General features: G+C 34.7%; 1 protein-coding gene across 11 annotated transcripts in view; it reads left to right on the forward strand.

The window, feature by feature from the left end:
- Positions 1-22,742, forward strand: part of ZNF236 (zinc finger protein 236) — a 73,008-nt gene that overhangs the window by 29,697 nt on the left and 20,569 nt on the right. For 10 of the 11 annotated variants that reach the window (XR_003533525.1, XM_027678622.1, XM_027678589.1 and 7 more), the window contains exons 11-23: positions 1,699-1,971; positions 3,695-3,898; positions 7,515-7,659; positions 9,568-9,828; positions 10,089-10,339; positions 11,017-11,118; positions 16,072-16,223; positions 17,356-17,462; positions 17,557-17,708; positions 17,824-18,036; positions 18,531-18,810; positions 19,250-19,353; positions 21,708-22,073. Coding sequence is in view for 10 of the 11 variants with exons in the window: in XM_027678622.1 (XP_027534423.1) it covers positions 1,699-1,971; positions 3,695-3,898; positions 7,515-7,659; positions 9,568-9,828; positions 10,089-10,339; positions 11,017-11,118; positions 16,072-16,223; positions 17,356-17,462; positions 17,557-17,708; positions 17,824-18,036; positions 18,531-18,810; positions 19,250-19,353; positions 21,708-22,073 (2,610 nt within the window). In the remaining variant the exon portion in view is untranslated. The remainder of the gene's footprint in view (positions 1-1,698; positions 1,972-3,694; positions 3,899-7,514; positions 7,660-9,567; positions 9,829-10,088; positions 10,340-11,016; positions 11,119-16,071; positions 16,224-17,355; positions 17,463-17,556; positions 17,709-17,823; positions 18,037-18,530; positions 18,811-19,249; positions 19,354-21,707; positions 22,074-22,742) is intronic. The other variant, XM_027678569.1, reaches the window with a different exon arrangement.

A 22,742-nucleotide genomic window follows, 5' to 3' on the forward strand; every position in this document is an offset into this window, starting at 1 on the left:
AAGACTGTAGTATTTATGTTTATGGCTTTATAAAGGGATTCCCGAAAAAGTATTGTGGATCAGTGATGAACTTTATTGCTCTTATCTCAAACACAGTGTAAGATATGAACAATAGTATCTATAACAGATTATACAAAACCATGTCAGAATGGCATTAAGTGATATGACACTGCTAAATCTTTTGGATTTAGATCAGTGGTGTTATAGGAAGAGGACAAAAAAGAAAGTATATGAATCTTTTTTCCTCTCTTTCCCATCATCCTTGACTGGGAGGGATTGGGTTTTGATTGTGTGTCCCAGAAAAAAGAGTTCTTGCAAGCTCTATTCTTCTCCTTCAGAAGTGAGGTCCCACAGAGGCATAAGTACAGTACTGCTGCCTCATGCAGATCTTCACTGATCTTCCCATGTAGGCAAGGATAAAGGTTGGCAATGGATAATGCTTCATGTCACCTGTCTCTGGAATAACAGTACTGATGTGATATTGTCACCATAAATATGTGTTGATATTCTGCCTCCCTACTGTGTTGTGTATATGCAAGCGTGGGTTTTGTCTATGTGTGCTTAAATGCAATTTCATTTTCAAGATTGCTCAAGCTTTATGGCTGCTAGAAGTTTGTTCCAAGTAAAGCCATCATACTTGAGTGGCTTGCCTGGTAGAGACAGCAATACAAGAAGCCACTGAGCTCTGTTTGTAGTATCTTCATAGATACACTGATGTTGCTTGTTCTTTTGCGAGGGGTGCAGAAATTGATCCAGAGTCAAAAACTCAGCTTGCTCAGCATAACTGTGGTAAAAATCAACATTAATGTTTTCCTCTGGTAATAAGTATTTTGTTATTTGTGTATAACCTTAATAACTCTCTAGCTCTGACTAAAAAAGTCACTGCTGTACAGTCAAACACTTTGACAGGTCAAAACCTTTGTTTTTTGATAAAGTATTATGACCTCACTGTATTGACATAGTTTACAGGAAAAACCCACTATGTAAACAGATTTAAATGAGCAAATATTGGATATTGAAAAACATATGTAAATAAAAAACTTTTGATAGGATTTAGAAGGGGTTTTTGTTTGGTTTTTTTTTTGTTGTTGTTGTGAAAAAGCATCCTGTTGCCTTAGGATAGAGTTTAGGGTTCTTGGATCATAAAACAGCTTTTGTGGAAAAAAAACTAACCTTAAATTTTAAATCTATCAGAAGGACTTGTTGTGCAATTTTTATTCCTTTAGAAGTTTTTACAAGGTAATTTAAGTGTGAATTTGCAGAAGAGAGGGTTGTGCAAAGTATCTCCTCCAGTTAGATAAGTGTTTAGTACTTAAAATAATTTGGTGTGGTTACAGTTGAAGACTTAGTCATTGTTGGATAATTTTGTTAGATATGGTATTTATAAGTTAACTGGTATATTATATTGCATTGCAACTACATTCTACATTTTTTAAGTGGCATACAAATTGCATTGTTTGAATTTCAAGAGGAATATCTTGGGTTTTGTTTTTGTCATTCCAGCCCATCACCATTTTTGTGAAGTAGAATGTATCTGATAGAGAAGTTAGTCATCTACAAACTGGATTGTGATGGCATCTATTTCACAAACAGTTTTGTGTAGTTTGATTGCTTTGTATAATGATGTCAATGTAGTGGGATTTTTGAAGAATTGTTAAAAGGTTTAAAGCACATTTATTTTGATATTCCCTATTTTAGGTTCTATACGTGAAGAAAATGGAATAAGGTGGCATGTTTGTCCATATTGCTCTAAAGAGTTTAAAAAACCAAGTGATCTAGTGCGCCACATTCGCATTCATACCCATGAGAAGCCATTCAAGTGTCCCCAGTGTTTCCGCGCCTTTGCAGTTAAGAGTACTCTAACAGCACACATAAAAACACACACTGGCATCAAAGCTTTCAAGTGCCAATTTTGTATGAAAAGCTTTTCCACCTCAGGGAGTTTAAAAGTTCACATTCGTCTACATACAGGTAAGGATTCAAAATTGCTTTTCTTATTTTCTATGATGTGGGTGAAACATTGAATGAAAAAAGACAATGTGAAATGTATAAGTTATAGACATGTCTATCATGTCATTGTTATCTATCAGATAATTTTTAGTGTCTTATATGATGAGTAATTTTTTGTCATAACTTTGTAGTGTTTCATGGCTTTGAGACTTTGGGCTCTTACAAAAGCCATGGGCATTTGGTTTTCTGATGATGAGTCAACTGTTGTTCATTTTAATATCACTATTGTGAGTGTATTTAACTGTGCTTTTTAAAGAGTCATCATCTTTCATATTTACTGTGCATCTTCCCTCCCCTTCCCTACACTTTTTGATAATTTCACTATGTCACTCAGGACTCTTTGGTTACTTCCCATTTTATCTTCAACATTAAGGTGTTGCTTGATGTTTTCACCAACTTACCTGTTTTCAGTATCTTACACTGCATATCCTAAAACTCCTCTGTTCATATGGTCCTTGTTTACCTCATACATGATGTCCTCAATATCTGTTTTTCTGTGGCTGAACTGTTCTCCCCATAGAGAAAAATGAATTTTCTGCATTTGATGGACAACCTAGTTGTTTTCCACTTTTCTTCTCTTACTCTGCTGAATAATGTTTCAGCAAGATAGGCTCATAAATGTGCTGCTCTTTCCTTTCGTTCCTGTTTATGTAATTACCTTCTGCAAAAGTATCATTCATTGACAAGGTGCATTTGGTGTTCAATGTATTTTATAGTTTGATGCATTTAATCCATGAAATATCAATGTTCAATTCGTCTGCAGAAAGTTTTTCACTTTGTTGGTTTTTTTTTTTTGTAAACTTGCAAACCAGCATTTTTTTCTTCTTGTTTAAAGTCAGCCTTACTTTATAGAAGAACTCAGACTCATTCAGAGTGGCAGAAGCACTTTGTGGCTTGGAAAATAGGTAGTCCATTGTTTATGGAACTGCTCTGTGGTTTCATATGATGTACTAGTTACTGTATTTTGAAGTACATTTTTGAACATGTTTTCCACCTGTGATTTTATCAAGCTTTCTTTATAATACCCGGTCATGTTTCCTAGCCTTTTAAGTCACAAGATTTCCCCTTGAACAAAAGCTGAGAGTTGTTCAGCCTTGCCAGTCTCTGTAACTTATTAAGTTCTCCAGTATTCTTTTCAAGGAGAGATTTCTACTAGATTTTACATTACAAAAGTCTTTCTTTGGTATTTCCAGCTGGCATGCTTTTTTGACTGCCCTCAAAGTGTTGACGTTTTCAGAGACTGATCTTGAGTTTCTTTAGTTTTGTCACATCACTGTTCCTCTGTTTTATCCTATTATATAACACATTTGCCTGTGTGTTTGCTGATTCCTTTTTCTTACTGTTTTTTAAAAGTTTGTTTTGGAAGGACTTTTACCTGGTACCTGCAATTCTTGGGATAGCTTCTGGAACATCTGAAAATTGCTGTCACTTTTGCATCATTCAGTTTCTTGATAACAAACTTGATTTAAGTAATTGTGTTTCAATCAATTAGAAGTTCAGCAATGTAATTGTTACTTTTGATTGGGTTTTATCAATCTGTTTTGAAAACCTATTTAAGAGTAGACACTGTGATAGAAAACAAAAAAGCAAATACAGAAAAGAGAATCAGTATTCTAAAGCTACATTTCTAGATTGATGGAAATAAAATCCCAGACTAATCTTTTTTCTTTTTAATCTTTTGCAGGTGTTAGGCCTTTTGCTTGTCCTCATTGTGACAAAAAGTTTAGAACATCGGGCCATCGGAAAACTCATATCACTTCACATTTTAAACATACTGAACTAAGAAAGCTGCGACATCAACGTAAACCTGCAAAAGTTCGAGTAGGAAAGTCGAGTGGTCCAGTACCAGACATTCCTTTGCAAGAGCCCATACTCATAACTGATTTAGGTAAGGAGCAAGTAAATCTGTACTCTCTTGAAATTTGGATTTCACTGGAATATGGAGGTCACAGTTCAATCAAGCAGACATTCAGAGCTTACTCATAAAGGTGCGCTTTGAAATAATAAATAATCAGAAACAATCAGGCTTCAAAAAAGTACCATATTTTATAGTTTGCTTGCACTAAAATTAATAAGAAGGATATTTGTTATTTACAATGAAATTGTATAATCCTTACCGAAAAAAAGGGCATTTTTACATTAGGAGAGGAGTTTAATTTAACTATTATTAGACTGTTGGTATAGAAAAGATGACAGACAGTTCATGACTTAGATTCTTCTTAACATGATCATGTTTATTACAGATTACAGATATTAATGAGTCAGTGTTTTACATGATTTTAGAGTGTTTGTTATACTTATGACCTCAGATGAATTAGTGGTAATCATTAGTGGTCATATTTCAAAAAGGGCAGAAAAATTCTCCAACCTGCTGTGGAGAATTCATACAGTTACTTTAATTCTGTTGTAGAATAATTGTCACAACATTACGTAAAACCACTTTTTGGAAGAAGGTTAGTTGTTGTACAGCCCAATCAAGACAATAAATTGTTGTCCAGTAGAGGTCAATGTAGGGGGCGAGGCATTTACTCTTAGTTTGACTCGCCAGTCTGCGAACTCCTGCCTTGTCTGTTGTGTAGTCGTCTTCACAGTGGAATCTTATATAGCTAATGTCTTTAGTTTATACTGATAAAATCTTTATCACTCTTTAAAAATACTTTTGCTTCCACTGCTTCCAGGAGTTACTGAAAACAAGAGTAAGGGTTATTTTGGTATCAGATATAAGAAACTTAAATTTTTGGGGCGGAAGCAAAACTTAGCTAACAGCTTCAGACACTCCAATCACACAGTATTTCTTTCTTGAATGAACCCTGGAAACTGCTGTAGTGCTTTTCCCTGATTTTAAAGAAGAGCTGCACTTCAATACAATTAACATCTGCACATTGAAAGTCTGGTTTTTGGAAAAAGATGAATCTTAACAAGAAACACTATAAAAGTTTTTTCCTACAGGTGCTGATAACACATGAACTTTACTGATATTGGAATGTTCAGTGTAAAAATAAGAAGTTGTACTGTTTGTCTAGAGGGTGTCATGTTGTTTTCAACCCCCAACAATATTTCCACATTTGTACCCTCCTGCTCCCCCCCCCAAAAAATCTGAGTTCTTTTAGAGTTGTCAAGAACCTAGTATTGTTGCTCAGTAATAGTGTTAATCTTTGACTGGCACCTTTGTTGATATATATTTTGCTTTTTAAAATAGTCTTATTTTTTCTAAAAGCCTATGAAAAAAAGTCTGCAAATTGTATCTGTTTCAGTGTTTGTTTCATTTTACTTCAGTAGTTTATGGTACTTAAGGATTAGGAAATGCAAAAAAAGTTACTGGAATTTTTTTTCAAGGCTTTACTACAGTTCTGAAGATGGAACTAATGGGAGGAAATACATTTCTTTGTAAAACGTTCCCATTTGGATTTATTTTGCTGACATGCTATGTCCAGAGTATCACCAACTTTAACTATTCTAACAGTTCAGAGAAATGTTTCATTTATCTGAGTTGAACAGGTTAAGTAAATAGTTTGGAAGTGTTTTATTAGAAATCAGTTATTTATATAATATAGTTATTTCTGGTTTATTATGTATCTTATTGGAAATTTGTGCAGACTAAAACCATTGTAACCTAGTATATGCTCGTAAGTTAGTCAGCTATTGTTCATTTAAAGAGTTAATTGAATTATTCCTATCTTGTAAGATCAAAAATAAATTTTAAAGTAAATATTTGTCATATGGAGTTTCTCCTCTTCTGATTTGTAAGACTTGTGTCATCTCCTGTATACTACTGCTAATTATCATTAAAGAAGAATTCCTGAAGTAATTTTATAAGTAGGGATTTGGGATTGGATTTGGTGGGTTTTTTTGGTTTGTGGTTTGTGTTTTGGGGGTTGTTGTTGGGATTTTTTGGAGGTGGTTTTGGTTTATTTTGGTAGGAGTTTTCTTAACAGAACTTGATTCTACTACACCAACTCAGTTGGGGAAGGCAAAGGAAGTTTTGGCATTTACATATATATAAATATATATATGTACGACATACATGTAAAAACATTTTCAAGTCTGAGACATATAGTTTCTGTTTTTTATTGTTGCCATCTCTTTTTAAAATTGAGAGAATTCTCTCTCCTTGTCTTCTGCTCTTTTCAATTGCATTTGAAACTTAACAGAAACCATTTGGGCTTTCCTTTATGAATATGAAAAATAACATGCTAGATGAAGCAGTCTGAAGAAGGAAAATACAATATAAATGGCTTTTGTGGTGAATACTTAGGACCATTAAGAGATCTTTTTGCATCATTCCATCAACCATTGTATTATTAGTATTGTGATGGGTACTTTTTAGTTCACAGTTGTGTGAATGACGATGAGTTGGTTTACTTGAGAAGTCTGCTATTATCCCCATTCTGTCATGATGTTTGGGGTTATACCCTTCTGTTGACTGCTTCTGAGACAGCCTACTGCACTAACATTTCAATGAAACCTAGAATGGTGGGTTGCAGGGGACCTTAAAGATATCTATTTTCAGTCTCCCTGTCATGGGCATGGAAACCTTCCGCTAGATCAGGTTGATCAACACCCTGTCCAACCTGACCTTGAACACTTCCAGGGATGGGACATCCACAACTTCTCTAGGCAACCTGTTCCAGTGAATCACCACCCTCACTAACATCTAATCTAAACCTGTCCTCCTTCAGCTTAAAGTCATTACCCCTTGTCATATCACTACATGCCCTTTAAAAAAGTCCCTACCCATGTCTCTTGTGCAGCCCTCTTTAGGTATGAAAGGCTGCTATAAAGTCTCCCTGAAACCTTATCTTCTCCAGACTGAACAAGTCCAGCTCTCTCAGCCAACTGGACATGTAGTAGTGGGAACTTCCAACTGAATTTCCAAAATGACACCTGACTGACTTAAGGGACCAGTGTGTAAAAAGCATGTTTAAAAACATTGGTTTGAGGTTTTGGGGTCGTTTTTTTACAATAAGTTTTTGGAGGCACTCAGAGTATTAGCAAGATTGACTGAAGTAGATGTATAAATACAACAATTTTTAATGGACTATTTTTATCCTTTAAGGAAAGTCAGGTAATCATGGTGTTTTATACTTTCCATAAAATGCATATTTTAGTTATAGTATACATCTGGGATACATTGATTAAATATCACTTGGTTAAGGTCGAGGTTGGAAGAAGATGATATTATTGGATCAGCAATGAATTTGTATCTGTCAACTGTTTCAAAAGTTAATGCTTATTTTGGACATGGACACTCACTGTAATGAGGTGGACCTCTGGATAAAAGAAGAACTATCACTAAAATAGCATGTGCAGTATAGTATATATAAAGCTAAATAGATGTATGCATAATTTTAAATAAGTGCTGGAAACATACACAGTCTTTATATTTTTGGAGACTGTAAGTTTAATCATGCTTTCTTTGCAAATGCTAGCTCTTCTACTGCAGTTTTGGATAACTTTACCAATTAATTTTTCCTTTTTTTGTGCGTGTCTGTTTATGTGTGCAGGTCTTATCCAGCCAATCCCAAGGAATAGCCAGGTCTTCCAAAATTATTTTAACAGCAATTTTGTGAATAATGCAGAGAGACCGTACAAGTGTTTTTATTGCCATCGAGCCTATAAAAAATCTTGTCATCTAAAACAACATATCAGGTAAAATAAACACAATGAAGAAAGGAAATGTTTGTAATATGAAGTTTATGAAAAAGCATGAAATTTATATAGTATTCACTGAAAAGACTTCTTTTTTCTTACCATCTCTTAAACAGTGAACCAGTGGTAATTGATTTTTTTCTGTTAAAGTTGGAGGAAGCTTTGAACTAATTCATATCTGTATGTGGTCCTAGCAATGCAAGTGTTCAGTGTGCAGTTTAGTTTATTAACACTTGGACTGTTTTTTTCATAAACTGTGTATAGAAAATAGCAAGCATTGCTTGTGAATTCTTGTGGTAATTTTGTAATTGCATACTCCAGATTGTCTGCTTTGTATGTAACTCCCAGTTTTGAGTAGGAAAAATTTAGATTGGAGGGGAACCAGTGGAGATAACTAATCCAACCTTCTTTTGAAAAGAAAGGGTAGCTTGAAAATGAGATCAAATTGCAGTTTTACAGACAGTGAGCTTTGACGTTTAGTCAAGTTGTGAAACAGTGCTTTCTGATTTATAAACTATGATTATTGAAAGAGGAAAATGAAAAAACCTACCAAAGATGATTACTAAAATCTAAGGAAAGATTCTATACAAGCAGGTGACAATCTGCTTGTTTCTGCAATGTAAGCTCGGGACTACTTTCTCAAGTCATGGTGAGTTCCTCGTACTCTCCTTACAAATCAGGTTCTCTATTTGTAGGTTCTCAAACTGCCTTGAAACAGTTCTTGGTTTTACTATGCTGTCTTAACAGGAGGAAGGGAAGCTTTACAATATCACATCTTTTCTTTTGTAATTGTAGGTTTCTCAATGTCTTTTATAGACCCAATCAAGCTGGATTGATTTAAAGTAATTTTGAATTATACTGAAAATGCAAAGATGTGATGGGGATATCGGTTACCTGCTGCTGTGCTACTTTGATTAATCTTTGCAAGAGCACTGAGTGAAGCATGCTTTGTTTGGGGTTTCTTGGAGGAATCAGAAACTTCTCTTTTTCTGCGTTTGTTCTCTGTAAATTGGCACTGTTGTAACTAAACTGCTAGGCTTGATACTCATGTGGTCAGTCTGTCCTCATGGAGTAGTGCTGATCATTGCTTAAAAGGCTTGTTTCCCTCTCTGAATTAGACCGAAATTTGTAGTTAAGGGTATTTTCAATAGATTAGTGACTGAACAGTGTCTCACATTATGCACAGGAAGAGTTGGGATACCCTACCACTGTTTTTTATAGTGTATATTGGTAGCAAAATAGTAACTCCACTCCATTTTTTAACCTGTCCTTCAGTCTGTTTTGCATCTTACTGTAGTCCTAAATGGAAGCTCTTCTAATACCTCTGGGGAAGGATATAGTGAGTGCTGTATGTTTTGATAGTATAAGTGAGAGGCTTTCCCCACTTGAATATTTTTTCACATGGTGTTATGACAGACCAGTTGTACTGTGCCTTGTTCAGGAGGTATTCAGGATGGACACAGTTATTTTCCCAAAAGTTGTTATTAAACGTAGTAGTAGTATGTAATATGAGGAGAACCATATATTTTTCTCCAAACTCTTGTGGACAGTTTTTTAGCTGAATTGAGGAAAATACATGAGTGATAGCGTGCTAGTTTGAAGAAATACTACACCATCTGGCATGAAAAAGTTAAACCCCCAAGTGTTTTAATGGGGACAAAGTATGATCAGAAAAGGAGATTGGACCGTAGAACACAATTAAAACTAGTCAGACAGTATTGCTTTTAGACCTGAGAAGTTGTTTGTTATTAAAGTTATTAAAGTTTTAATTTCTGGATTTTCTTAACTGTGGCTTCTTCCATCCATACAACTGTCACCTTAGTTTGGTTTATTTTGCTCATTTTAAAATTTAGTCCTTTAATAACTTTGTACATCAAACTGTTAAATCTTTTGCTTTCTCTTCAAAAGGTCGCATACTGGTGAAAAGCCATTTAAGTGCTCTCAGTGTGGAAGAGGTTTTGTGTCAGCTGGAGTTCTGAAAGCACATATTAGAACACACACTGGGCTGAAAGCTTTCAAGTGTGTTGTATGCAATGGGGCCTTCACTACTGGTGGTAGCCTTAGGCGACATATGGGGATCCATAATGATCTTCGACCGTATATGTGCCCGTATTGTCAAAAGACATTCAAAACATCACTAAACTGTAAAAAACACATGAAGACTCATAGGTATGTTTATAATTTTTACATGAATCCTTCAATGTAGTTCAGTAGCTGTTCCTTAAAGATACTTGGAAAGGCAGCTTTGCTCTGTAAGAAATGCCTATATTTGACTATGGATGTTTATTTATGTATGAGTAGCAAACACATAGGTACCTTTTGAAGGTATAGTAAATTATTGTATAATAAAATAATAAATTTTTCACATAAATAGTTACAGTAAGTGTCTAACTGAAACCACAACAAGGCTTTCTTACCTTTCTTTGCAGATATGAACTTGCACAGCAACTTCAGCAGAATCAGCAATCCTCTTCAATAGATGATTCTACAGTAGATCAGCAGAGCATTCATGTTTCTACACAGATGCAAGTGGAGATTCAAAGTGATGAGCTACAGCAGTCAGAAGCTGTTGCAACAGATCAGCAGGCTATTTTAGAGTTAGACCAGCAACCAGTAGTAGGCACAGAAGAAACAGCACTAGAACAACAGTTGGCTGACCAACCTTTAGAGCAAGACGAGGGTGAGTATTTGAAATACAATTAGGTTTATAATGAGGTAAATTTACAAGTTCTCAAATGACGGTTTCTTGACAAATTTCAGTCCTTTGGGTTTCAAGACAATGCAAGTAAACAACTAGAAAAATACATGGAGTAAAGGCTAGCTACTTAAGTATATTGTACAATTTCATTCATTGCTGTTCAGGTTTAGTGCTAAAATATAAAAAGATTGATTAAGATTTGCACTCTTTAGTAGTAGCAAACAAAACTACTAAACTAATATACACAAAAATAGTACAAAATTTTACCACATCAGCTCTTATTAATAAAAAGCACTTGTGTATAGTCTACTTAGAAAGTAATACCTGTGTTTTGAGGTGAGAGAATATGAGATATTTAATGTACTTATACATAATAGTGAAACAAAGTATTTTGGTTTTGCTTATTTGTTCTTTTTCATGGTGTAATGAGTTAGCAAGTGCAACAGGAGAATATAAATAAAGTGTGCTATAACCCAAGATTTAAATGCCTGTTCAGCCCATAATTTTTTGCTTATTTTTAATGCAGTGAAAATTCAGTGACTAGAAAGTATAGGAGTTTGGAAACAACTGAAATATGCAGTTATTTACATCTTCTTTTCTTGATATTTTTCTCTTTTCTTTTCTCCTCCCACCTTCCCCCCTTCCCTTCCCCATTTCAGATAGATTTGTGACATCCCAGCATGCTTTACAGGAAAACATCACCCAGTTTGAACAACAGGCTATAACACAGCAGCCATTTGATCAACAGGGCTTATCACAAGGTTAGTAATGAATAAAGGTTTTAAAAAAGTAATTTTTATAAATCTGACTTTTTAGCATAGCTATGATAAAGCACTTCTAAAGTAAGCACCTGCACTCAGAGTAACTGCAATCCAGAGGACTTGCAAAAAAATTACTGTTTTGAAGCTATACTTCGTAGAATATTTTGAATACTTAAATATAAATAGATTTTGCTTTTATGAGCCGATGTCTAATCATTACAGTATGGGTTTTATAGTCAGGCATTTCATATTCTTTCTTTGATTGTGTTTGAAATTGCTGTGGCACTAGGCAGTTTACACAAATTTCCCCCTAAATATGCATGCTCATAACCTGAAATGATCAGAAACACAGTAAGATTTGACTGAGTAGCTGTTTGGATTCATTTTGAAAAAAGACAGTGCAAAATATAGTCATGTAAAAAGTCATACTTTCAGCTATCCACAGCGGTTTCCTTTTGTATTTTATAGAGCAATGTAAGTAACAAATTAAGAGATTGGAAGCATTTGAAAACTTTTTTTCCCTATAAAAGACAGAGAAATGTGTAAGGCTTATGTAGCCTGCAAATAATGAAGAAATGACTGCCTTTCTTTGCTTTTCAGAGCTGGATTTCTTGAATTGTTGCTTAGTATGAAGCTACTAATTTTGTTTGGGTTTGTTTTGAGTTTTTTTTTTGGTGATTGGGGTTTTTTTGGGGAAGGGACAGGATGAGCATGTGGAGTTCCTTACATGGGGAATGTTCAAGGGGTTTTCATTTGTTTTGGCTGGGAAGCATACCTCTGTGGCTGACCAGCTGATCTCTTCTTCCTTGTTTCTGACTCCAGGAAATAACTTTCTGTAACTGGGTAAAGAGTAATCGGTATTCCCTCTGCACAAACTTATCTTTTCTTAGTTTCATTTTAACTTTAAGTTTTATAGCGTCTTTTGTTAAATCTTAATTGACTTTGGTAAGTTGCATGACACTATGAGAAATAGCATAATTTTCTGATTTTAATTCTCTAGGTTGCGCTGCTTTGTATGTAGAGAAAAAAAGTAAAGTCTCCACCTTTATTAAACAAGACTGATCCAAGTCCTCCTAAAAGCCTATGACAATTTTCATTGGTTACCTTTTACAGTTTTTCAAATGAATGAAAAGAGACTACAGAAAAAAGTGCAGCCTTTAACTCTGTTAATGTGAAGAGTGGTGGTGGGTTTTATTTCCTTGTAGTGGCTCCTTTGAATTTGAAAACCCAATATGTGAACATTGTTTTGTTATCTTATTTAAACTTCCGTTTTTATGTATATGTATCTTCTCTATTAGATAAATATTGAATGATTTCTTGGGGAGGGGAGAGACTCTTCTGGAACTCACAAAACAATTCTTTCATCGTCAGAAATCCAGACTGATCATCAGTACATTGTAGAATTGGTACAGAGAATCAGAACATTTGTGATGTGGGCTTTTTAAAGTCTCGTTTGTATAAGATGTCTCCTATTCTACTTGGAATCTCATCCACAGATTCCCAACTCTTTGAAGTTTCCTTGAAGATCCTGGAGCCCTTCAAAATTTTTGAATTTCAGGTAGGTAAGCATTTGCGCGGATGCATGCGTTAAATTGGTCGACCCTCTCCCTATGTCTGCATCTGTGCTTCATGCTCCTAATTTCTTTTTCCTATCAGCTAGGCAGAACAGTAAAGCTTAAAACACTACATCTTTTTTATCCTTGGTATTTATAGGCTGTATTCGTGTTAAAATATTTTGGTTCAGTGTTTATTAATAAAACAATGTAGGAGTTATAAAAGATCTTTGATAGGTTTTTTGATTTCTCTTTTTTATTTTTTTTTTTAAGAAAAAAAAATCTTAGCATTTCAGCCAGATGAGACTGATTTCTAGGTCTGCACAGACCTGCCAGAACTTATTCTTTCAGGTTTGTTTGTAATTCTTCTATTGAATTTCTGGTTTGTTCAGATAGGTTTTCTTCTTGATGTGTTCAGACTTGTAAAGAAGTGCAGATTCTGTGAGGGTGCTGCTATATCATAATCTATGATTCATTTGAGCTACATTTGAAGACTGAGGAAAAGGACTTGTGTTCTTAGTAGTTTATGTGTTCAGGCATCTTCATTTCAAGACTTTTTAGTGATGTTAGAACAACCAAGTGTGTCTTTTATGTGAAATTGGTTTGGGGTTATTGAATAATATGTCACGAAATGTGTTTTCATATAAAGTACATCACCTTTTCTTCCTTTAAAGTCTTCCTGTAAGCATGGTTGAATGATAATTCAAATAGTAGTGATAGGCGAGTGATCTTGAAAAACTGCAAGAATTCCAAATGCTTCCAAATGTTATTCTGTAGCCCATAGAAATATACCTTTGCCACCAGACTGCTGTTTTGCTTTCCTAAGAAGTTGATCTGCAATCTCAGGACTTGGAATTCTGATTTTTCAGTAACTATTTACACAGTGATTCCAGTCAGTACTGTTCAGCTGGTTGCAAAATTTGCCTGAGAAGCAAACCTGCAGAACATTTAATTGCTAGGCACTGATCCTCACTGAGATGCACACGTGCATGTAGATGTTTGTAGTGTTAGAATTCGAAGGATCTGTCAGTAAGGATTTGAAGTTTTGTCTAAACTAAAATATTGTATTTGCTATGAGTATCATGCTGTTGTTTTCTCATTCTCATGTGCAAGACACATCTTTCCACTAGTAAACTGATTTCCAGAGTATTCTATTTTGCAGTATGTTTTGTTAATATAGAAGACAATAGGTTGAGTGATGTCTGAAAGTCAAAATAACCCCAAGCAACGTAAATGATTACTTGTACTGAAAAATGCAAAATGCAATTCCAACTTTAGAAGACTTCGTAGTAAGAGACTTCCCTTATTATACAGAGCCTCAGATGTTCCCTGTTCTTTGAAGATTGATCAAAAGCTTCAGGGAAACAATATATAGTGATGAAAACAAGAGCAGAAAATAAAGGTTGAGAAATTTATTTGTCTCTCAGACTGAATGTCTGATTTTTGGTGTTTGGTGGTGTGGGGTTTTTTAATGCTGTTCTGTAGAAATTTTATGACGGTAGCAAATGCCTTTGAGCATGCTAAAGTTGTCAGATCTTTTTTGAGTGGAAAATGACCTTTATGTTAGGTATTGGGCAAAATGGGGATGCATCAGATATATTCTTGTTACAGCTTTGGTCCATATTTATTTCAGAACTACTTTCAGAAGTAGTATTTCTTTCTTTTTATCCTCAAATACCTCTACATTCAGAACTTTTCTTCTGAGCATTTTGTTGCATAGTCCTGGGGAATTTTTCAAGGTGTCAATAATTGCTTTTATTTAAACACTGTGAAGCAAAACAGGTCATGGTATAGTAACTTCTTTTTTCCTTCTTAGCTAGTAAAATTTACCTGCTGATTAAAAAAGGAGTTTCAGGTTTTTTAGGTAGCTGTTTCTTTGTACATTTAATAGTTATGTCGGGTTTTTTTTATGTGGGGCATAGAAGTGACATCACTTTGCTTCGGTTTCTTGAGTCTTGTTTTTTTCTGTATACTCATCTAGTGTAGTGGGAATGCCATTTTTCTATAAAGATACTTCTAAAATTTATTTGAAAAGTATAAACTAGCAGCCCTTTTATCACTGCAAAACTTTTCAGTGCTGTTCTTCAGGCTACTTTTTTATTTTGTCTTTTCACTAAGTAATTGTGGTGCAAGGTTCAGCTTGTTGAATCCTTTTTTTTTTCTTGTAATCTTGTAGGATTACAAGTTGTAGGAGAGAAAATTATATAGAAATTGCAACGTTAGATTTGGTGTCAAGTTATGACCTGACTAATAATACTTTCAAGATTTGTTTACATTTGTGGGTTTTCATTCTATGGTGTAAGCAATAGCATACGAGAAGGGTTTTTTCCTCTACTGATTATAGTATTCTTCTGGTGTGGAAAGGGTCTTTCGGGAAAATTTCTGCTTAAACTTAACACATCCAAGTTTTTGTTATATTGTAATTCAAAACATTCTTTAAGCATTGCTTTTTGGCCTTTGATGCTGTGGTCTTCTGATGTGGATTTGTTTCTACCCTTTTTTCATAATCTTCACCCTTTTTGTCCACTAAAGGCAAACTGCACAGAAGTACTAAAATTGTTGCCTATACCTTAATTACTGATACTTGTGGTTTCATTTTTTTCCACATTACATTGTGGATTGCTTTTTTAGAAGTATTAGGACTTAAAAGGACATCTCTAATAGCATTAAAAACCACTGCAATCTGAGCTATATTTCCCTGGCTCTGAATCATTGATGCTATCATGTCATTCATTCATTTAGAAAAGGAGGTGATTAAGATCTGATATTTTGGGAGAACAGAAGCAAATAAAAATTTACTGGAAATGTGAATAAAAATATGTTTATTTTTTACTTTGCAGTTTGCCTTTGAGAGGCTCTACTTTACTATTATCTAAAGAGTGGGAATATGTGGAGGAGATCCAAAGTAGGAGAAAATGGGGTTACTTTATCAGAAACTGGAGTTCTCCTATTGGGTCATCTCCTCCACTCACCCGCCATCCTCCCCACTGAGCTTTGCATCCTTGTGATCGGCTTCCAGTGTAGTTAAGGGAGCGTGGTACCAACGTGGATAAAGGGAGATGGGTCAACCTGTTTGACACATGCATGCTTACATACAAGAAATTCAAAATTTCAATGGCTCTAAGGTAATTGTGGCACTCCGAAGAAACTTCAAACAGTGTTTTTCTGTGGAGGAGATTTTCCAATAGAATTCCAGCTAATGGTAAGTAACCCTATTATGCATATTACATAGATGCCAGAAACATTTGTGTGTTTTGACACTCAACAGTGAAGAGTACAAGTATTACTATGTAGTAATGCTACTTAACTTCTTTTGAAGGTAGTCTTCAGAAAAGTGTGGTGTTATTCAAAGTCCAATTCAGTGTATTTTCCAGGTTTGTGACTGTTTAATTTCTGGCAGGTTTTACAGTGAATGACAGCTACAATCAACAGACTCAATTTCCAGCTGTACAGCAGCTTCAGGATTCAAGCACACTTGAATCTCAGGCTCTTTCAACAAGTTACCATCCACCAGCCCTTCTTCAGGTTCCAAATACAGACACTATTAATGTAGTAAGTACTGCTAGAAGGCAGGCTTCATTGTTTTGTGTTCAGTGCTGAGTTTCTTTGCACCATTTCATTGGTGGTAAGCAAAATAAGAAGTCAGAAAAGTTTCACGATTTCTTTTCTAGATTACTTATGTTTAACAACTGGAAAACGGGGGGGGTGGGAAGAGGATAAGTGACCTGACTACATGTTTCTAAGAAGGAATTGTATGTTTTGGTGTTCTAGACTTAAAAAAAGGATATAATGCTGTAAAGTTGGATTGCAATGTTAAAACTGAGGAAAAGACATGAAGTTATGAAATAATTGTACATTATCACTTTATCTTTTGTCCTAATTCTTTGATTTCTATAGATATATATGATCAAGCAATAAAAAAAAATTACAAATGTATAGTGGTCATTCATGGAGCTTGCATATCACAATGTGTGATGTTCTTGTGTGATTTTCATCTCATTAAATTTATAGAAGAACTCAATTGCTAAAAATACAGTTTAAATATAACTTTTTATGATGGTAGCAGCACCTAGCATGAAGACCACCTGTCGTAATGTACTTACCATGATGATCTCCATGAGTTATTGTCTCTTCAAGCTTATTTGCGAATTGCAAATGTCAGTCAGAGAACTAAAGTGGGGTTTAGGATCTGGAAGAGTATGAGTAATTTCAACCTACAGACTTAGGAGTTTCCTTCTCTTCAAATCTTAAAACATGCTGTTGTTTTTAAGGATTATTCTGTAGTGACTTTTACTTACAGGAATGTTCAAAAAGTAATGAAGTCTTCAGCAACACTATGTTTTGCTACTCAGTATTTAAAATGGCTTCTCTAGTTTTAAATTTAACTCCTCCAACACTAGAAAAATCTAGACAAGTTAGATCCATTTTTGTGTAGATTCAGGAAATATAAATGCACCACATTGTCTGTTTATTCCAATACAGTAGGTGAACATTTTGGTGCCTGCCTTCTCACTATGAAAGAGCGAGGTATCATATAGAACTCTTAATTTCTTGTCAAAATTTATGAAAGCATAAATTTGATTACTTGTATTGACTGTAAATGCTGTAAATTTTTTCTTGCCTATTTGTATGACTTTATTTCAGTATCATGTTATTGAAATTTACTTGAGGCTTTGATTTTTAGACTACTCGCTTGATACAAGATCAGTCACCACAAGAAGAACTTGAATTGCATACCCAACGGCCTCATTTTCTTGAGGATAATGAAGATCAAAGTAGGCGTTCATACAGGTTTGTTATACTTCTATGTTCCGTTACAGAATTTCCTGAATCTTTTATGGCTAGTAATTGTATACAACTAACGAAAACTATTTTCTTCTAATAGATGTGAATATTGCAACAAGGGTTTTAAGAAATCCAGCCATTTGAAACAACATGTACGATCACATACTGGTGAGAAACCTTATAAATGCCAACTCTGTGGACGTGGTTTTGTTTCCTCAGGAGTTCTTAAGTCACATGAGAAGACTCATACAGGTAACAGAGTATACCAGCTCTGTATTAGCTTAATCCATGTTTGGGTTTTGTAAATGTCCTGTGTAAGCAAACTTAAACAAATAGCATGCTACTTATTTGTTTCTGTTACTTTAAGGAGTTAAAGCATTCAGCTGTAGCATTTGCAATACCTCCTTCACAACTAATGGCAGCCTTACCAGGCACATGGCAACTCACATGAGCATGAAGCCTTACAAGTGCCCATTCTGTGATGAAAGCTTTCGAACAACTGTTCACTGCAAAAAACATATGAAAAAACATCAGACAGTCTCCTCAGCTGTAGCAGCAGCTACAGATACAGGAGGGGGAGGTAAATTATTTCACTTTTACTTTTACAGTCCTTACTCCTTAAGAAATACAGATGTTTTGGTGAATTACATGAATGCTGTAACAGTATTATTACAAAATAGCCTTCCAGCATGGATAATGTCTGATGTCCAGAGCTGCTAAAATTGCTGTGTTATCTAAATTGTTTAAAGAAATGTTTTCCAGGATCTGTCCAGTGTATTCAAGGTACTGTACGTTACATAGTTACTTTAGTATGTCACCAAAGTAGAACATTTTTTTTCCTAGATTACTTACACCCATATTAGTTATTGTAAAAATAAGAATCAGAAATTCAGCTTTTTTTTTTAAATGAAGTACGGACATGAGTAATTAGACCTCTGAAAGAGATTAAAGTCCAAGCACGTAATGTAGTGGCCATGTGTTTAATAATAAACCCTTCTTTTTTTTTTTATTTCAACTGATAGATTAAACTAAACAAACATATGGTTTTTTGTTTTGCCTTTTTTTTCTTCAAAGTTGCGTGTGTTGAAGATGATGATGAAAACTCTGAAAGAACTTCCAGAAAATCTCGTCCTGGTGTCATAACTTTTACAGAAGAAGAAACAGCAGAACTGGCAAAGATTAGACCTCAAGAAAGTGCCACTGTCTCAGAAAAAGTTCTTGTCCAGTCTGCTGCAGAGAAAGACAGAATTAGTGAGATCAAAGATAAGCAAGCAGAACTGGAAGCAGAACCCAAATATGCCAACTGTTGTAGTTATTGTCCGAAAAGTTTTAAAAAACCCAGTGATTTAGTCAGGTAAGGAATGGAAAAGTGTTGTGTGTTTTTTAATTTGCTAAATTGTTCACCAGAAACTTAGGCAATAGTAGTTTCATACAACTCTTTGTGTCTAAGTTGAATTTCTACTCATATTTACATAACGTCAAAATGTAAAATACATTTTCTGAATATGACTTACCTAGCCTTTTCATATTTGTTTTCTTGCAGTATTGAAATTATTATTATGAAGGTTTTGAATACATTATTTTTTTCTTACTATAAGACCTGCATGTAAAAGCATGTAAAAATCAGTTGGAAAAAAAAGGCAAATACTTCAATTTTCTTTACTTGTTCTACTTAGTGTAATGATAGTATAAGTATTTAATTAATTCTAAAATTAGTAAGATGGAAAATAAATATTTTTGCAAAGTGACGTAAAAGTAGAAATTCACATGTACATGTATTCTGGAATTATTAGGCATGTTCGTATCCATACTGGAGAGAAGCCGTATAAGTGCGAAGAATGTGGAAAGAGTTTCACTGTAAAATCCACTCTGGATTGTCATGTTAAAACACACACAGGTCAGTAAGATTTTGAATGTCTATGTTTAGAAATTGGTTGCTTTCTTGACCAGCTGTTTTCAGTACAGATTTTGCAAGGAATGGTATATTTTCACTGGGATTTAGCACATGGCACTATGAATGGCAGCAGTCAGTGAAAATTGGTACTTATGGCATCATCAAATTAATCAATATTAGGACATTTTGAAAAATCCATATTATTGCAGCCTTCTCTTTTAGTAGGCTTCTAAAACAGTCATACACTTAGCTCCTGCAAAAACTATGTGTGCAAGTATCCATAACATTTTCGCATCAAATCTTTTGTAGTATTTCGATGATAAATGATTTTCCTGAGCAAGAAGGTGGAGTTGAGGGATTTTATAAAATATACTAGAGGAAAAAAATTATAAACATTAATGTTTGTGCTGCTAAGTAAATTGAAAAAGAAGAGTACAAAAAATTTGAGTATTCAGCTGTTTGAATCATGCAAGTTGAATATAAACCTAATATCTGTAATATTTAGGTTTTTACAATAGTTTCTCTGTATTCCTGAGAGAGGTCTGATTTTAATAGAGGTATTCTTCAACCCTAATTTTGCGTTAATTAATAAACCCTCTAAATCTTTCATACTCGTTTTCTTCTTACCATTGAACTTCTGTAATAAACCCAATCCTGAACTAATTAATTTCTAAAACTGGCTACAGTTTCATTAAGCTTCATTATTATCTCTTTTCAAAAGTACAAAAGACAAGATAGAAAGCTTTTAATGCTGTAATACATAATTACTTTGCTCATGGAAGCTCCCTCCGTTGCACTGTATTTGTATTTTCTTCTTTTGTTCAGTAAGAAATACTACTTATGTGTTACATCAGATCATCGTGTAGATTAGTATCTTGTCTCAGACAGTAGCAGATACTAAGGATAATGAAAAGAGCAAAGCAGGCATTTGGTCATGTATGTCCAGATTCAAGCAGTTGGAAAGTTGTGGGACTTAACAAGAGATTGCATCTCTTTGTTCACTACCTTTAATGGAATATTTTACATTAGATGTATCCAGACTCAGGTAATAATCTCCTTGAATATTTAAATAACAGGACTTCAGATGTTCAGTTTGCTCTTTCCTGCTTACTTTTTTTTTGTTTTCTTCTGTCCTGCTTTTATTTCTTTATTTCCCTTTCCTACCAGTGGGTGGGTTTTTTTTATTTAGTGAGAAAGACTGCTAGATGGCTTCCTTTGTGGCACCCTGAATGTGGTAGACAGCTTTTCTGCAGCCCAGATTCCCATTGTCTTACTGGCTCATGTTATTGGGCTCTTCTCCATTATTTGAAACAGAACATTGTCAGAGGTTTACTTAGTTTTGATGAAGAAAAAGTGACAGCAGTGCCAGGGTTTTGTAATCTAAATCTGTCATTTGAAGTAGGTTGAATTGAATTCAGGAATTTGATGAGAGATTCTTCTGCGTAAATGGAAACTAGAACTCAATACCAGGAATCATAGGCACACATTGGTTTTGTGATTTCTTTATGAAATGCATTGATTTCTTTCCCTTGTTTAGCTAGGAAGCAATATTGTGCTGGAAGGTCTGGGAATTTCAGGAGTTATAGGGAGTTTTCAGCTGCAGTGGCATGTTTTCTGCCAGATATTTACATTATGGGTTTTGTGAATTGTGCAACTGTGGATTTGGTTAAGGAAATAAACTCCATAGTTTGCTGTTACTTGTAGTACATTAACAATTCCATTTGAGACCAAAGATTTTTTTTCAGATGTTATGCAATCTGAAAGGAGAGAGGATAAGGAGGTCTGTATATGTATAGGCTAGATTTCTGTACTTCTAGATTACTTTGAGGGGCTGGTATTTTTGTCTTATGATGTTATCCAACTTAATTTTATTCATTTCCTACCCATAATCCATTAATTCTAGTCAGTATTGAGGCAGTATTGAAACAGAAGAATAAAGCTGCTGGAATTAAAAAGGAAATGAATAGCCAAGTAAGTAGAAGCCAAATGCTGAAGAGGTTGAGATAAAACTTTTAATTCTTTGGTTTATGAACTGTGTAGTTAGAACAACTGGATTAGTCAGGAAGGTGAGATGAGGAGGAAGACAGAGGCATGAAGGTGACCAAGTTTAATTCTGCATGAAAGCTTTCACAGCATACTGAGTTTTAGTAATAGGAAAAAATTAATATGCCCTTCATTGAGATCCTTAATTCATTTGAAAAGCAGACAAATTATAAAGAAAATGTCCAGTTATTTCAAATTTATTCTGTTCAGATTAGTCCAGAATATGTTGGAGTTTTTTGTTAAATGCATGATTTAGTGCTATCAATATTTTAGAGCTTTTATAACTTCCCTTTCTGTTTTTGAAACTTTTCCAGGCCAGAAGCTTTTCTGTTGTCATGTGTGCAGTAATTCTTTTTCTACAAAAGGCAGTCTAAAAGTCCACATGCGTCTGCATACAGGAGCAAAGCCCTTCAAATGTCCACACTGTGATTTACGGTTTCGTACTTCGGGGCGCAGAAAAACCCACATACAGTGTCATTATAAACCGGAGACAAAGAAAGTTAGGAAGCCTGTTGCCCGCACTTCAACTGAGGGACTACAGCCAGTCAGCCTTCTTAATTCATCCTCTACAGACCCTAATGTTTTCATCATGAATAACTCCGTTTTGACAAGTCAGTTTGATCAAAATTTACTTCAACAAGGACTTGTGGGCCAGGCTATTCTGCCTGCTTCAGTGTCAGGTAAAAATGGATGACGTGGTGGTGGTGTTGTTGAGATCAAGTTCTGAACTTTGCTTTCTGTTAGAGTTCAGAAAGTTATGGCAAACACTGCTTGCCAAACAGGTAAGAGTTGTACTGAATTCACGGTTCGATGCACACTGGTGACATAAATAGAAAAGATCTTTCTATTTCTGCTGTGGTGTTGCACTGCAGAGAGGAAGAAATTACAGATAGCAAATAGCTCTGCAGTACTTGTATTCCTTTTGGTAATACTCTATTGCCTTTTTTTAAAAAGAAGAGAAGCAAAACAGTTATTCTGTTTCTCTGCACCAGTTATTTACATGAATAATGAAGATTTTTGATTTTCAAATGCTTACATACCTTTATTTCCATGTTAGTATGTAGGATGAACTTTGACACTTTGATACTGAAACAACATTTGTGCTGTGCAAAATGTGGCAGTAGCTTTCGTGTGTATATTCAGAGTCAGAATGTAAATATCGTGTGAGTGCTGCTGTGTTTAGGTGCAGCACACTTTGCAACGAAATTTATACCAAATTTCTCCAGGTTTCCAAAGCTATTCTGGAGGAGTTCTTGCTTTGTAAGATACTAGCTAGTTGTTAAGTAACAATCCTTATATCACACAGAATTTATGAAGCTTTAAAACAGGCAATCATCTACTTCAGATTG

The sequence above is a fragment of the Neopelma chrysocephalum genome, unplaced genomic scaffold, assembly GCF_003984885.1.
Source record: "Neopelma chrysocephalum unplaced genomic scaffold, ASM398488v2 Primary Assembly neopelma1_22b, whole genome shotgun sequence".
Classification (NCBI taxonomy): Eukaryota; Metazoa; Chordata; class Aves; order Passeriformes; family Pipridae; genus Neopelma; species Neopelma chrysocephalum.